Source organism: Phoenix dactylifera, chromosome 9 (genome assembly GCF_051530095.1).
Source record: "Phoenix dactylifera cultivar Ajwa chromosome 9, Ajwa_hap1_PhDact_Kaust_v1.1, whole genome shotgun sequence".
NCBI lineage: Eukaryota > Viridiplantae > Streptophyta > Magnoliopsida > Arecales > Arecaceae > Phoenix > Phoenix dactylifera.
The window spans coordinates 29545872-29563567 of NC_143198.1; the positions used below are offsets into that span (position 1 = coordinate 29545872).

A 17696-nucleotide genomic window follows, 5' to 3' on the forward strand; every position below is an offset into this window, starting at 1 on the left:
AAGTAGTGCACATGAGTGGAAGGCCCACAATACAATACATTTAGTTAATTCCTATTTCCATGTTATTGGAGCTTAATTACAAGGCTAACACCCCCCACGAACCATAGTCTCCACAGATGCATGCTTTAGTGACACCACATTATGAAGCCTTCTTTGGAATCCAGCACCCATGCAGCCCATAAGGAAGTCCATATGGGAACTTGGCACGTGCGATTTCCTCGTAGGTGGACCCATCGAGTACCAGTGCATAACCTCCACCATTTTTATCACTGACCATTGATATCACCACACCTGTGAATTGATCAAAACCTTGTTCATTCTGGCTTTTTTCCAAAAGCCCCTTGAATTAGCTGCTAATAGGCCAAGGAACAACTATAACAACTACATAGGTAACATTTAACTCACCATCATCCTCCTCAGTAGCCCCAGGTCTGGCTACAAAAAAGGGCTCTGAAGGCACTCCACCCTCATCGTGCCAGTTCTTAGCCTTCTTCTTCACCAAATCGATCTAAAATTGCACCCAGAATCAGCTAAGATTAGCCGCAGAACCATGCACGACAAATTGTTTAACTGGGCCGCAGAATATGAAGTGAACCTTTGTGAGAGTGTTGGGGAAGTTGCACGGCCTCTGGGCCCCACAGGCATAGGCGTATCTATACTTCTGGCCCAGATGAGCCTGATTGATGCTGCACATGTCCATCCCCCTCCCGTGCTCCTCTGGGTCCAGTGCTGCCTCCAGCTCCCCTTCTGGGCTCCCATCCAAAGGTATCCGAAAACGGCCCACCCTGTTATGCCATTAACAGTATATCTTTACATAAACCTTATTATAAAGAAAGATAATGACCTTTTATTTCTTTTTCTTATGACTATGCTTTCTGAAGTAAGCAATAGCTGTTCTAGTGACCACTAATCATTAAGTGGTTTACTCGGTTGTCGTCGCATATGCTTGACCATAGAGCGATGTGTGTCATGAGGGGTTGTGCAGCAAAATTCAATGTTTCAATGGATCATGACGTTCTAAGTGTTTTATATATACCAAAATATCATGGACCATGAGTGCTTGCAGCTTGATGTTTTCTAATTCTCGCCCACATGATGTAGGGAGAAATGAATTCTTGTCATAATAAAATTATTGTGATATTGGAGAAAATTTGTTTGTTATATTTTTGAGAAAAATGATTGAAAATCATGCTGCAATAGTTATTTCTTGAGCAAAATTCATTTATTATATATGTGGTTATTCCTTCTGTTTATTTCTGAAGAAGTACTGATATTAAAATGTCTCTTTTACACTCTATTGTGATAATTTTTAATGAACTGGAATTATTATATAACTGCATTATATATAACAACCTAAGAGCTATATTAAAATGTCTTTGCAGCTGGTTTGGCTTCCTCTATTATAAGTAGTTTTCTGAAACACTCACTCAGAATTTTTGTGAGGATTATATGTTATTTTAGCATCGTTCTTGGTCTAAGACATGGAACTATTAGTAAACCATGACTAATATACCTTCACACGTATCCTCTTCCTTCTTACCACCAAACAAATGATATATATATGAAAAAGTAAGAGGCCGGATGGCTAACTAGCCATTCTCGAATGCTGTAGCTATTTATCTAGAAAAGGTGACGACATAATCGTGAGAGAATATACCTAGCATCCGGCAGCACGTCTTGGCCAGCGAATGACCTCAGATTCTGGAGGCGAAGCTTGGCGAGAATCGTGGTGTCGGCGTTGTGCTCGCAGCAGTCGGCGATGATGGAAGTGGCCCTACCATTCTCATCCTTCTCCTCATATGCATTGATGAAATGGAACGTAACAAAGGGTGGCACCTCCACGCTTGCCACCTAGAACATATATCAAATCAAATCATTTAATTAACATTAAACTGGACTTGTGGTGTCCGGCAATCCAAGTTAACAAAATTTAAGGAGTCAGAAGTGCTTACAATCTTTCCACTAGCTTTACACATGACATGCACGTAGCTTCCGGACTCTGGGTGCCACTCGAACTTCTCCAGTGGAGTGGGCTCGGCCCTGAAAAGATTTTGGGCGCAGTACCTCAGTGGCATCTCCGGCACCACCACATAGTGCTCGGTCACCGGAAAAGAGTGCACCCAACCGGGCGCCGGGCCTCCCCGGCAATTCACCCTACCGATCACCTTCCGCTCGTTGGTCCCCGGCTCCATCCTCACCGCCGTGTACCCCGGCCTCACGAGGTCAGGCAACAGCGTCAAGAACTCCGTCTCGGTCACGATGGGATGCGCCGAGTGGATCAGCCCGCCCAAGTTGTCGGTGTACTCGAACTTCCCGACGGTCTCCAGCGTGTGGGGATTGATCTGGATGGAGCCTTTGATGGTCTCGGTGAGGCAGACGACCCGGCCGTCCCCGAGCTCGACGACGCCGGTGTTCGCGTTGTCGGTGAGGGACGCGCCGGAGAAGAAGCTGGCGAGCTCGCCGACGTAGGCGAGGAAGCTGTCGGGTCTCGGGGCTTCGGAGAATTCGCGGTAGCATATGCGCTTGTTCTTCATGGCGGCTTTGTATGCCTCCGACTCGATTTGGCGGTGGCCGAAGAAGAGCCTGCCGTTCTCGAAGTGGAGGCGGACAATAGTGGCATAGCCATCGAAGAGGTGGCGGAAGTTGTAGTCCCCTATGTTCCAGAGTCCGGGCCCGTTCCTTAGGTACGTACCGTTCTGCATGACATGGTGCCAAATTGGATGGGCTAAGAAATCGTAATTAATTTCATGGATTAGCTTTGCAGATAAGACATAATTTTAACGAAGATTCCTATGATTTTGCTAAATTCCGACCACGTTTCAGGGGTCTCTCTGTGATTCGTACGAGCTGGAAAGGTGTGTCGTCACAGGTCATCGTTGGTGGTATCTCCTTGAAACGGATTGGAAAATGACCTCGGTTTGATTCCACCTCAGGTCCGGCAACACAAAAGAAAGAAATTGTGGAGCTTTCCATAATTTGGGCATTATGGATGGGGTGCGGCACTTTGTCATCTTTTTAGTTCATGTCTTCGTGCAAAAGTGTGAACTATGAACCGCCGAATGAGTTCATTGCCTGGACGGTTAGGACTATGGTGTTGTCCCTTTTTTTTTCTGATCTTTACCTAGCTAAATTATGTACTAAGAGAAGCCAAGCTAGATGGTTTAGCTCCGACTTATGCTAGCTTTTGGCTTGGAGTAAGGATTATCTGTGGATCGAGAAGGATTTTAAATCATCTCAAGGTGACATTAACACCATTCAAAGATAAATACATCTTAGCAACAAAGGGATTTAGATGTTACATGCTTCATTATAATTCAGTTTCCTCCTTCAATACTTAATGTCAAAGACACCGTTATTTTTTGGTTGGTCAACATAAGTTGGCGTACCCATCCTCGATCTTCTCTCATTCGGTGGCCCTTCAGAGGGAGATGATGTCAAACTAGGGAAAGGTTCGTGTCACGGTCACGAAGAAGGTATCTGATGGATGTCTTGAAGGTGTGTCTGCCTCTAAACTAGAAATGATAGGTATGTAATTTTGTCCTTTTATCCCACAATTTTTAAAGCTAGAAACTCCAAACGTAGGTGTCAACTATTTCTCCAACTCACTACAAGTTGCATTAAAATGAACAAAATTATTATCTAGTTGCAGAATCATATACAGAGATGATTGAAGAGGATCATGTTATGCATCTTACCAGCCAAAGTGGGATCTCTCCCTCGACAACCAGCTCCCCCTCCCACCGCTCTTGCCGGATGCTGGTCCACGCCGCGAGCTTCCCATCGACACAACGTTCGGTCTCGACCAACTGCAGTGGGGCAGTGACTCGTGGCTCGGCTTCGACACTCACCTTGAGGGACTCTAGTTCTTGAGGTCGGCCCCTCGGAAGGATCGAACTGAGTCTTGGTGGACCGGACCTGTTCAGCTCAGACCAGGTGGAAGGGAAGATAGCAGTGGCTTGAAAAGCAGGAGAGAACAAAATAGAAGCCATGGAGACTTGGGGCACCAAAAGGGATGTAGAAGAGAGAGTACAAGGATCATGTATGCGTTTGAACTAGGTGTTTGGGAATATATATAGCTTCTCGGCCCTCGTGGGGGGATCTTCTTTAGTATTCTCGTTTGCCAGAGGACGAGATCGCTTTACAAAAATGGTTGGTGAAGTGCCAACTGTAGTTATTGAACCAACACTGTTCGAAGATTACATGCCCTAAACCAAATCAGAATTACACGTAGAAGATTCAGCTTATAGAATTTTCTAATAGATGGTGCCGTATATTGTTATCAAAATCTTCATTAACATTATCGCCTTAGGGCACCTGTAATGTGGACACCGATGTCAACTGATATTTATGATTTCGTTGACAAAAAGGGCCATGACAAGAGGTGGGATAGGTCTAGGGTGCTTAGATTAGATATCAACTTAGGCATGTGGATGCCATGCATGCATCTTTAACAAGTAACGCAAAAAATAGCTAACGATGGTATCTTAATCTCTTGTAAAGCACCTTGCTTATAAATTTTGTGATCTTTCAAAATATAATATACCTGTAATCTTAAAGTCATTGTAGACGAGCATTTGCCTACTACAATATGGAGATATCATGCATGTTCTAGCTAGCATCAGCCATATACATGGTGCCCTGACAAAACCCTTATAAGAACTGATCCTATTCCTCACTATCTAACATTTTTTGGAAAAAAAAAAGGTAACCGACATATATTATTTAGTCAGGCGCAAATCGATAACAAAACTACTTAGGCTTAAATATGAAGATATTTTATAAATGTGGTATACATATATTACTAATATATCTATACGATGTTCTTTGCAGGTCGCATCGCGCAACAACCTTGCGAATCTAGGCTTGCCCAAGCGATTAGCATATCATGCACCTATAAGATCGATGAGGCCAAGGATTTGAAAACCGATGTTCTACAATTTTGAAATATTATTGTTAGAGTGACCTTTATGGCTTCCTTACAAAAATATAAGTATCAAGCATCTTAATCTTTGAAGTATTTATATAAATTTCAAAAGCAGTTGCTAGCACAAAGTAGGTTTATGCCTAATTTAATTACACTATTTGGTTTGATGGTGGCGGTACGGTGATAGACAAGTGAGATGTTTCAAATCAAAGCGCGTCACAGAGAGGGGTTAAACTGAGTGGCGAAAGGAAATCTTACTTAGATTCTTTACCGCCCAAAGTGGGTCGGGTGGGGCTAGGACCGTCTGCAATAATGGTGCTGCACGCCATGTCCATTAGTTTAATCTATTTAAAGTCATAATTCATAGTTGCCGCCCTTTGGAAAATGACTTGTTTTCTAGTGGACACCAAGCGTCAAACTTATATTCATTTTATGATATCTCGAACCTTGGAAATGCCACAAAGATCGCAACCCGAATGTTCGTAATGTAAGAATGTTTAGCTCACCTCATGTTACGCATGTTGTTGGAATTTAGAAGGATATACCAAAACTTAATGAATGAGGTTGTGCAGAAGAAGCCAGTATCTTCCTTTTTGGTATTCAAATTCTATTTCGATTCCGATTTTCATTTCAGTTACGAACCAAATATGTCAAAAATATGATTATGCTCATTCCAACTTATTCTAATTCTGATTCCGATTTTACAATCTAAATGGAAGCATTGAGACAATGTAAGCTTAGTTTCCTCTATAAAAAATTTAGTTGAGCGGTGTATGACGAGGTTGTAGGAAAAAGATGGTGTGCGAGTATTGTTTTTCGTATGCAATCGTGGACTATATTTTGTAATAAGCAACGACGATCAATAGTACCTATCCCATTTTTACTAATGGAAACCGTTCAACTGTACTATAAAATGCAAATTACAAACAACCAATTTCTATCATCAATACAAACAACTGCTGAAATTGTAATCTTTGTACAAGTTAACATCCACCTCTCAAATGTCAACGTATCCGACATGTTTGTATCTTTTATATGTTGTTTGTTGGCCTCTGCTTTAGGTGACTATTTAAAGCTACCCACAATCATAAGATGGGCGTATGCATCATTGGCAACATCCTTCCATGACGAGCCTCGATCACCAAGCGGACATGGTTCCAAGCTTCACGCCCCTCGGTTCACGTTACCAAATGAGGAAAGATCATGGAACTTCCCAAAGTTTCCAAAGCATGGTATGCCCACTCCACAAGGCATGATCACGAAATGCCCCACTACTACCATGATAAAACTAATTACTCCGTCCCGGGGTTCGTCGCTTTTTTTTTTGCTGAAAAAAAGGGGTAGGGGGAAAGAAGGGACAAGCCCACCTCCGCGTAACAGTCTCCATTAGACCCCCGCCCCGCCAGGAGAATATTTGATAAGTGAAGTGGTAGGGGGTCGTCGCTTTGGGCCCCAACCACTCATAAGTGAAGTGCAATCACCAAGTAGAAAACCCAGAGCTGCCATTTTTTTTTTGTGGCAGACAAGGCCAGGCTCCTGCCTTTTTTTTTTTTTCCTTTCTTTCTTTTTTTGGCTATAGTTAAACCACCATTTTCAATCCCAACCAACCACCGGATGGATCCACCGATCAAGCGATTATTTTTTTCCAAATGTGGCCACTTCCAGCCCCGACAAGCAAATGGATCCACTCATTTTTGTCGCACGCCACTGTCGCATGTCTTCCTTTAGATACTGCGAATTAGCTCATTGCAAGCTACCGATTCAACTCATGAATCACCCAACGGTCAAATTCCTGGTTGTTATAATTCTAACATGAACAGAGCTGGAATCAACTTTTCTTGATCATTACCTCTCATAGAATCGGAAATCACGAATTATACGCTGCATGTAGGAATCGAATTGAGTGAAATTTAAGGACAAAAGATTCATGTTGTTGGTCACGACTTGTAATGATTCTTTGAAGATATTTAAATTATTTATTCAGCTTATCGAATAGCTTAACATGTTCACAGACTATTATCTTTTGTAAAAAAAATATTGTTCTTTTGTATTTTTTTTGCAAATATTTTATTAATAGTTTCTGTAAACTTTTTTTTTAAAAAAATATATATGTATAATACTCATAATGGTTCTTTGGGATTCTATTCCCAATTACTGGAGCAGCTGAGTTTCTACGGATCTGGTCCGGATGCGCCAGGTGTTTGATTGCTTTGTAGGGTGCCGAGGGGGACACCCGGAAGTTGCGAACCTATTCGCAGCATTTAGTTTCGTTTGATTAGTGGGAGGTCAAGATTCTCAGTGAGTAGAAAACGTATCCAAGTGCCTTTCAGACTTTGGACCAAGGCATTCATAGCCACGAGACCCGGCGATTACAATCACTTTGTACATCTTTCGAACCTCGATTTGAACTTCACCACCATGTTAGTTTCAAAGAGAGATGATTGCATACCTAAAGACTCCTGTTCGAGCTGCCAAACGTCAAAACTAGCCATTTATTATTGTGAGTGCAATGTGCAAGAAAGATCTTGGAGTGTAGTGTGGAGAATAGAAGGGTTCGAGTCGTATCTTTTGCATGAAATAATGATCGATTCTGTTTCGCAATATCGATTGTTGGATCGCATATGGCATGATTCTCAAAGCACTCCATTTTTTTTTTTCTTTATTTGTCTTCATAGATCTGGAAGCTGCTACAGTGCGATTGGATGGTTAATGTCGTGAAAGAAGATAAATTATTATTTTGCAAGAGGTACAATTTATACCCAGCGTAGAACCCATGACATTTTTTCTCATTTTAGGGATTGTGGAAGTCAATGAGGGGCTGCGCATGTACGAATGGGTGTTCAGCTAAGATGTTGACCGGTTGACAGTTGGGACCCATGACCTTGATATGTTTCAATTTCGCACTTCATGGTGGATTAGTGATTGTTCTCTTGCTAGATACTCTCACCTTTTTTTTTTTTTTTTGGTGATATTGTTGTCCTTTAAATACGAGCCTATGTTTTAAATTTGAACTATGGCTAATATATACTTTCCGAACTAAAAGAATAATTGTTGTTGCTTTTGCTTTTTAAAAATTCCTCTCATAAAGAAAAAGAAATCAGAGTTAGATTTTAATTTTTTTTTTTTGCAAACAATTTTATAAAATATTATTAATATATATATTTTGTTTTCTATGAAGCATTTTTTTTATTTAAGGTCACAAAAATACTTTATTTAAGCATCACATTCCGAGAGATGCGGTTAGGAGTGGGCAATCCATAATTTCTTCGTTTGTTATTAGTAAGTCAAGGAAGTTGCATTGCTCCCATCACTAGTGTTACATCTAGCCTTTAGTAGGCAAGTATCAAACCGATATATATAAAGTTGATCCTAGGTAGATGCAATATGGAGAATAAAGAGTGGATGATCCATAATCCTTTCTATTATGGCAAGTTTGGCCAAGATGCCATGTCATCAACCTTATTTGATTTGTTTTTAACAATGAATATTAAATTAGTATTAACAAAGTCTCGCAAATAGATAGTAATAAGCTTGTTCTATGCTTTTTGGAGCTGCAGCATTAGCCTAATATTGAAAGAGAAGCAAAGGCAATAGGATGCTAAAGAAGGGAAAATGATGTGCTGCTTAAAGATGCAATTGAATCACGTTACTAATATTTGTGTACTAGGATTTGGATCTTTTGGAGGATTCTTATAGTGTATTGGAAAATTAATAATTGTGTCATACTTAGGTTACCTAAAAAATTATAGTGTATTGCAAATAGATTAACAGGTTGATGATTTTTGTGATTTTGCGAAGCAAAGGCTTGGTTTGGTAAAAAGGGTAGTTGTCAAGCAGTCTATGTGAAAGACTTGAAAAGGGCAAAATTGTGTGAATAGATCATTCAGCTTGCAGCAAGGGTTCAAATACTGATAGCCTAAAACCATTCAGAGAGTGATCGGAAAATATCCAAAGTTGCCTTGCATTGCCTGGTCTCTTAGGCCTCTAGACAATTTTTATTTTTAATTAGCTTTCAAATGATATGAAGCAGGCACTGCTAGTTTTTATATTAATGATTTTCTTCCAACAACTAAGTATTTTATCTTTCGTGACTTTATATCATCAGTACTTTTTTATGTTTAGGTTTGCGCTCTCTCTCTCTCTCTCTCTCTGCGAACACACTTTTTCACCCTTGATTACTTCTTGTTCAAATAGAAATTCTAGCCCTTTATATGATTTTTTTGCATTTTTTATGATATAATGAATTTGTGGTCTTTACTGCTTCTTAAGAAAAGACTTCGTGTATTCCGAATCACTTTGAGGGAATGAAAGAAGAATAAAAGAGTTCAAAAGAATACATGTGTCAGACTTCAAAACCAAAAAAATGCATCATGGCAGGTAATTCCAAGCTTGATATATTCTCTCTCTCTCTCTCTCTCTCTTAACTTCTAGTTTCTTCTTCACTCTATGATTTAAATTCTTGATATACTAACACTACTACTTTAAATTGGACTTTTATTTAAATTCAGCCTTTTGGTTACCATATTATTTTGTCATCAATTAGTTATATGCGTTCAATCAAACTATTTTTAAGAAGAAACGCATGCAATCAAACTTTGTGTAGTTAATTAACATAGCATGTTTTTGTGTAATCAAATCCTTTTTATCATGATTTTTAATTTTCATTGATTGGTTAGAATTTGGGCCTGATGATGTCCTCAGATGGGACACTCGGATCTGCTTAAGGTCCGAACTCATCAACTTCGAATCCAGACCCAAACATAAATATCAGTATTGGCTGTCACAGGATCCGCTTACCCGTATCTTCAGCGTTTTAACGGGTCGGGTCTGAAGACCCCAGTAAGTCCGGTCCAGCCCCGGCCTAACCGACCCGGTCCGACCGCCCATCTTCAACACCGCCCCAGCCGCTTCGGCCCAAATTCCCCGCGGCCTCTTCCCCTTCCGTTCTAGGGTTTAAGCGCCCATCGATCAATAGCTAGGGTTTGAGCCTTTGCTCCTGTCTCCCTCTCTCTTCCCTCTGCCCCAGAAGCCATAGAAGCCCTAGTAGGGGGGATACCTTTTCCGCCATGAATCTCCGCTTCCAGAACCTCCTCGGCGCCCCGTGCCGCGGTGGCAACGCCGTGGTTGCGGAGAACACAGTCCTCTACTCCCCTGTCGGCAACCGCGTCGCCGCCACCGACCTTGCCAAGTCCCAAACCATAACGCTCCCCTTCGAGGCCTCCTCCAACATCGCCCGCATCGCCGTCTCTGCGGACGGACGACGCCGCACGCGCCCTCTTCGTCAACCTCCGCCGCCGCCCCGTCCTCCACCGGATGACCTTCAAGAGGCTCGTCAGAGCCCTCCGCTTCAGCCCCGACGGCGTCCTTATCGCCGTCGGCCTCGGCAAGCTCGTCCAGATCTGGCGGTCCCCGGGCTTCCGGAAGGAGTTCTTCCCCTTCCACCTCGAGCGGACGCGCCCGGACTGCGCCGCCGCCGTGACGGCGCTGGACTTGGGCCCGGACTCCAAGTACCTCCTCGCCGGGTCTTAGGATCTCGCCGCGAGGCTCTTCTGCTTGCAGAGATCGAAGGGTTCTAATAAACCCTTTCTGTTTCCAGGGCCCAGGGAAGCCATTGTTGGCGCCTTCTTTGGTACCGAGAAGAACACCAATAGGGTTTGCGAGGTGTACACTGTATCAAGAGATGGAGCGATTTTCACCTGGAATTTGGAGGAAAGCCGAAATTTTGATGATTCCAAAGGGGATATTTCGGATACTTCAAGTCCAGGAAAATATTTACAACTTTATGCTATTCGGCTGATGGAAGCTATATTCTAGCTGGAGGGGGGAGCAAATACATATGCACGTATGACGTTGCAGACCAGGTCAGGATTCATAATTTCTTTGATCTTATTTATCTTCTTCAGAGTTCCTTTTGGCAAAAGTGCCATTTAATACTTTTGACTGGAAAAGATCCTTTTGGCAGGGTGGTATAATACTAAATTTTATATGTTTACCTCTTTGGTGCCTGGTGCTGACTGCAAACCAATTATTAAAAATTTTCAATCACTAGAGCAATCTCGCATAGGCTGTTTATGCTGGCAAATTGGTATTATGATAATTTGAGTGCTAGCTAGAATGATAGTTTCTAGGAAGATATGTGTGCCGCTTGACAAGATGGGGTTTAAGGAATATAAGGATAAGAAATAATTAATTTTGGATATGACAACATGGTTGGACCTTGTTGAACACTTGGTTACCGTTTATAATATTTCCAACTTTCTCACATATCCAGGTTTCTTAATTTTAATATATCAATTCTGTTGAAAATTTGTAAATATAGGTACTGTTTCATCATTTTTTTTAAGAAGTTGGTGACTATCGCCATATTCAGCAAATTCAGAGGTTTCATATTGCAATTTTTGATCGGGTTATCTGTCTTTGTTTTTGTTTTTGATGTGAAAAAAAATCACAAAAAGTTCCGTGCAACAGGCTATTGTTGGGGGCATTGGAAATTATTGTAGCCATGATCTAGTCTGATATTTTTTGATTGATTCGGCAGTTTGTCTCAGAGTTCACAATCTCATATTTTTTTTGGTCTTTGGCCAATTATGTACACCAGAAAATGAAGCATTTTTGTGATGAAGTTGTGGGAAAAAGGGGGTCCCAATAAGCCAAGAAGATAGATAAAATCTCTTTAAATTTCATCCAATGTACATAAAGAAAAGCAAAAGCAAATAAAACTACTAATAGTGATTTGATTATGTTTTTAGATGTTTTATTGAAAAATTGATATCACAATTTTTTGATAGTAGACAAATTTTAAAACATGATAGTGAGTGTAAACAATGATTAATAATAATTTGTTAGCAAAAAGCATATGAAATTTAAAGAATATAAGACATGATATAGCTCTACTGTATGATGTAGAACTGTAAATTAATCTATGCATAACCATATACCCTTCCACTTAATATATCTCCACGTTGTTGCTCTTTCTTACAATATGGAATCTTGTTATAATCAGGTGCATTCTTGTTTGTGGGCTGGAATGAAGCAAATTTATAAAAAATCTAATGAAAAATAGTGAAATGTTATATTGGTCTTCTTCAGTGTGTACCTGTCAACCCTAGTTGCAAGATTGCTAAATTTGATTGTGGTTTAGTTTGATTAGGAACCTCTCTCTCTCTCTCTCTCTCTCTCTCTCTCTCTCTCTCTCTCGTACCAATCATGGTTTCTTTTCTGGACTAGTCCTTTGTTCTACTTAAGGATTTACCTCTCGATGGTTCCAGCATGCCCTAGTAATACCATACGTTCTAACAAGAGAGAACGATACCTGCGGTGCCGCCAGACACTGGTTCTCTCAAAGTTTGGGATGTCACAACAAACCTAGTTGGTACTGGTCTAGAAGGACCAAAATGGTTGCATCCCTACACCTGGGGTCTTGGGGTACTTTTTTTTCCTTTTCTTATTTCCTCTTCATTCTTGTTCGTAGTTGTCATTTTAGTTCATCTTAGTCCATCCCAACCCGTCCTAGGTACCATACCAACCCACGACCAGACTAGGATAGGTACCATACTGGGATTTTAATCCTTGGTCTGCACTTGTTAATGTAATTTTGTTACAAAACATGCAATTTCATATAGTTTGACCTTTCCAGACATATCATAATATGTTTTAGACTTTCATGACGCAGTTTGATATTTGTATACTTAAGCTACTTTTAGATTACACAGTCAGCTGATGTAACCATAATTCAGATAGATGGGATTTGGCAGTAGTTAGCTATAAGGATTGACTTTGGAAGCTAGCTAGCGTGCAAACCATGATTTTCTTTAAATCATCATCATCCTGGTTATAACCTGCAAGCTTTATCCTATCTTTATGTGTTCAGCTTGGCATGGTTTGATTAAGGAAATCATATAGAGATAGTTTTTAGTTTTTAGAATTCCTGGAGAAATGATATTCTTTCCACTTTAATCCAATATGAAATTCTTTTAGCAATAATCCAGTAATTTTTGTAATGTTTTAATAATGCTCTATAATGATTTGCAGTGACCAATTTTTACAATTTTTTGTAAGCTATGTGTCTTTTTGCTGTTTACATATATGTCAGGTATTGCTTAGGAGATTTCAAGTTACTTGCAATCTCTCCCTGGATGGAGTTCTTGATTTTTTGAACTCTAAGAGGATGACAGATGCAGGTCCATTAGATTTGATTTGATGATGAGAATAGTGATGTTGAAGAAGGGCTTGACCAGCAAACACGCGGGAATATCGGACAAGATTTATCTGGAGCGATGCCCAATCATGGGCAGCTTGTTGTACGTACAAAATGTTTGAAAATTGCACCAACAGGAAGATGTTGGGCAGCAGCAACTACTGAGGGAGTTCTTATATATTCTGTTGACGAGTCCTTTGTTTTTGACCCCACAGACCTTGACATAGATGTTACACCTGAGGTGCCAATTTGTCGCCGTTTGGATACCTGCTTCCACTTAATCTATTAAGTTCTGTCCATTTGATTATTTTGCTCATAACTGTGATTAACATACCTTATCCTTGTGATTATATAGGTGGTGGATGAGGCTCTTGCTGAGGATCAACCACAGAGAGCATTGTTGCTCAGTCTCCGCCTGAATGAAGACTCTCTAATTAAAAAATGCATATTTGCTGTGAATCCATCAGACATACCAACTGTGTTTTCGTCCACACCCTTCAAATATTCGCAGAGGTTAATTGAAGCACTTGCTGATCTTCTAGAAATATGACCACATCTGGAATTTATTGTTCAGTGGAGTCAGGTTTGATTATCTGCTATATATTATATGAAAGTTAAGCTGTTCAAATTATGGTATACCTGTGTGCACATATCTAAATGACAATTATACATTGCAGGAGCTCTGTAAGGCTCATGGTCATTTCATCCAGCAGAATTCCAGAAGTCTGCTTCCAGTGCTAAAGTCCTTGCAGAAGGCAATCACAAGACTGCATCAGGATCTGACAGATACATGTTATTCCAATGAATATTTACTCCATTATCTATGATCTTCAGGCACCAAGATCTGATGGACGGATGTTCATGATGACCCACTCTTAGGTACATCTTCTGATGAAATTGAAATTATTCATGATTTCTAACTTTCCGGTCCATGCAAATGTTTGGTTAGATCATATCTTCCTTTAGTGGTAGTCGTTTCATAAATTCAAAATGGATTTTTCTAGGGTTTGCATGCTTTAAATTTCTCAGGCAGACCCTTTTCCCTCTATTGATTGATTGCTTGTTCACATTCTAAGTTAAAACAAAGCTACATTGTGTTTTGTTAAGATTCTTTTTGAACATTGGCTTATTTTGTCAGAATTTTATGACTTGTAATCTTTGTGATACCATTTAATTTTGCAATGTAATCCTCCCAAGACTTAGGCCCCAGTAGATTCATCTGCTGATTTCTGCATGACGAATAAAAAACCTGCTCATGAATTTTACCATTGAAAATAAAAATAAGGCATGCACCCACCTACCATTTTCCTTTTTCAGTTGCCTTCTAGACCTGTTGTTATCTTAGAAAGGAGCTGTCATATAATATATTTCTGCTCATTGAATCCCTGTTGACTAACCTGACTGTGTTTATTCCTTCTTACAATAGAGGCTCATGTGGATTAATGACCAACTCCTGCCTCTTCTATACTCACATCAGCTGGTATTACGAGATCCCGGCGATGATCTGAGACTGATATGCCATGCCATCTGTTTTCATGGCTGTTTGCTGAAATTCTCTCTGTCCGATTCATCTGTACTGGTGTGTGCTGAGCAGATGGCCCGGTAATATGAGATCCATGATGTGAGAAGTCCTGACTGTTGGACTGGGGTCAACAGTGAATCTCTCCTTTCCTAAGCAACCTGGGTTCCAGGTAATTTGATTCCAACCAATATCTGGTACCAAATTCAATTAAAACAGGGATCGACAACTATTCACCGTAACTTGCTGCAATGAGCACGTTGTTTGAAAAAATTAAGGTAAATTATTATCTTTATAAGCAATTTATTTTTTATGGTTCCAGTCCCTAAGAACAATCATGATGGCTGTAATTTGGATGACTTCTGCATTTGCCCGTGCCATGTCTTGGACTACAAATTTGTATCTATAATTAATGAAAGTTCAGAAGGTTATTTTGATAAATCCAGATATGTTTATAAGACATGAGTATCAAGGTTTTGCCCTGCTATCTAACGTGCAGTAGTGAATTGCTAAATAAGAAACAGGTCTTGGAAAAAATGTGCAACTTACCGTATATCAACTGAAAGTGTGTAATGCCTTCAGTCTTGCTGTTGTACTGGTCTGCATCTGCTACACAAATAAAAAGAGGAATAGGACTTGCCATAAAGATCTAATAGAAGTTTTGGGCCAAAGATACGATGTAAATTTATGAATACATAAAACTTTGTTGATACTGATAAGTGTTCTTGTATAAATTGGCCAAGAATTAAGGAGCATCGATCAAGTTTGGTGGGAGGATGATTTTTTTAAGTTACTCGAGTTCTCCAATGGTTGATGTTATGACACAACAAAAATGAAGAAGTATCAAATGTTGCCTTGATCTGCATACTTTCAGCATGCCTCCATCCTTTTGGAGGAGGTACAAATGGAGAACGGTAACAAATCGTAATTTGTATCATGGATTGAAAGTTTTACAATGTCTGTAATACAATTTTTCACAAAGTGAGACTACTAAAAAGTAGGTGGGTTACTGCAGCATATGATTTCAAGTGTCTTGCGCCAAACATGTTATGTATGACCACAGCAACGTATTGAGGACGGGCTAGCCTTAGATTTGAATTCAAGAAGTGAAAAGCCAAGTTTGTGCTACTTTCTGCAGATAGATGGCTCCAGAAGTGGATTGGATTCGAGTTATTCTACAGTTCAGATTTAACTGCAGGTAATTCACCTGGTTGTTTATGGACAAGTGGAATTACATTTTTTTTGGGTCAGAGATGGAATTTTTCCTCAGTGATGCCATCCAGGTGGTTTGTTTGCTGTGTCAGTGATATCTGTTGTGGAAGAGTCTATCTTTGTGTGGAGAAACCAGGATGAATCAAAGTGCAAGATATTGGAGCCCAACCTTCCTGTGATTGAGAGACTTGCCGGGTAATACAGATGCCATGAAAATTACCGGGGATTTCTATTTTAACCCAGGATAGCAGTTGACTTGCACTATAGAGTTCATAGCAGGCTTTCAGCCAACCGATCGGGGAACACCAATTTATGGTGAGTAATCACAAAGTTAAATCTTATTGAATTATGACTCCTCAGTGAATAATCTTGAAGGTGTTTGGCTAAAGATGCTATTCTGGTATATATAGCAGCAATTTATAGATTCTCTGGCATGAATCATAGGAATGCAATATGGTGTTCCTTGAATTGATGAAGAATCTCCAATGTCTAGAAATATGTTGATTTATTAGATAATTTCTATATTCCTTAGCTCTGTAGAGATAACAGAGGCTATATGTCCTTGCCGATGGATGCCCTGTTGGGTCTAGGGCACCAACATGAGACTAGTTCATAGCTGATAATCGGATATCCGGTTCTACAGCCACAAGGGACTGGTGTTGTAATGATGGTATCTAGATAATGAACTTGTTATGTCAGTGTAATTAGGCAAATTCTGCTCTTCAGAAGCTCTGCTAACCGACAGAAGTGAAGTATTGATTGAAAATACATGCAATTGAAGAATACATCACCTCAGAGATGTGAAACTTTGAATTTTGCTATAGGATATATTGGAATCTTGAAGCAAATTCAAGAACAAGTATCATAATTTGGTATGAAACATGTTAATCTACCAGGTTCGCCTTGCAGGCTTTATCTAAATTTGTGTTCAAGTTTGCTCTGGGCTTTATTTCTGCTGTCTTCTTGGAATACTGGGTGCAGCGCTTCGTAAGATATGCTGTTCGGCATACGGTATCCCGGGGCTGGCCAACGCTCCCGGGGTCGCTTTCGTTCGGATCCGCTATCCGCGATACGGCGCGATGCCTTGGCCGTCGTGATGCGATGGAATAGCCAATACGGGAACCGCATGCAACTTTCAACTGCTAGGCCCCGGCTGCGGCGAGATTCCAGCGGTTTGTCTCCCTCTCCCGCGTCAAGTTCCCATTGGTGCCGACTTCCAAGACCGCCGCTGAGCAAGAATTTGGCTTGGAATGACTACTTGTTAACCAGATATTTTCCGCCGTCCCAGGGAGTATTTTTCATCACACTGCAAGAGATTCTCACTTCACATCAGTAACAGTTTTCTTTATTGCTCCAAAGTATGGTTTACTTAATTATCCAGACCTTTTTTTTTCATGTCCGAGAGCACATTTTTCATTACTCGGCAAAATATTCTCTCCTTACATCAATAACATTTTTCTGTATTTCTCCAAAGTATGGTTCAATTAGAGCTCTGAGAGGATTCTAATAACTCATGGAGTTCTATGGCCATCCTTCGCATTGTACTATTTGATTGCGCTAACTCTAATCAATCAATTATTTGCTCATAATCCATATGGTCAATGTTCTAACTTCAAATTTTCATAGATGCTTTTATAGCTGACTCAATGCCAATATACCTCCTCATGCCATTTTCCACTTGTGCTTTTCTATTTTTGGTTATTCCCTTAAACACTGTTGATATATTGGAGGCCGGACAATCCACCTTGCATTCCAAAGTTTGAAGAGTTAATCAGCTCTATGGTTATAAAGTCTTCGTTAGTTTATTTTAAATAATTAGGGGTTATTGACTAATTTGATTATCT

The 17696-nt window shown here is 40.3% G+C and overlaps 1 protein-coding gene and 1 pseudogene across 2 annotated transcripts; one reads left to right on the forward strand and one right to left on the reverse strand.

Moving 5' to 3' along the window:
* LOC103722026 (carotenoid cleavage dioxygenase 8 homolog B, chloroplastic-like) lies at positions 1-4047 on the reverse strand. The gene is made up of 6 exons (XM_008812442.5): positions 3696-4047; positions 1953-2696; positions 1658-1851; positions 596-785; positions 406-508; positions 1-291 (listed from the first exon to the last, which is right to left on the reverse strand). The coding sequence occupies exons 1-6, from the start codon at positions 3987-3989 to the stop codon at positions 140-142; spliced, it is 1677 nt and encodes a 558-aa protein (XP_008810664.4). The 5' UTR covers positions 3990-4047; the 3' UTR covers positions 1-139.
* A 5775-nt stretch (positions 4048-9822) lies between these two features.
* LOC103722027 (periodic tryptophan protein 2-like) lies at positions 9823-17441 on the forward strand (annotated as a pseudogene). The gene is made up of 5 exons (XR_016396587.1): positions 9823-10737; positions 12941-13362; positions 13477-13704; positions 13799-14000; positions 14548-17441. The product of XR_016396587.1 is annotated as a periodic tryptophan protein 2-like (transcript).
* Positions 17442-17696: the final 255 nt, after the last annotated feature.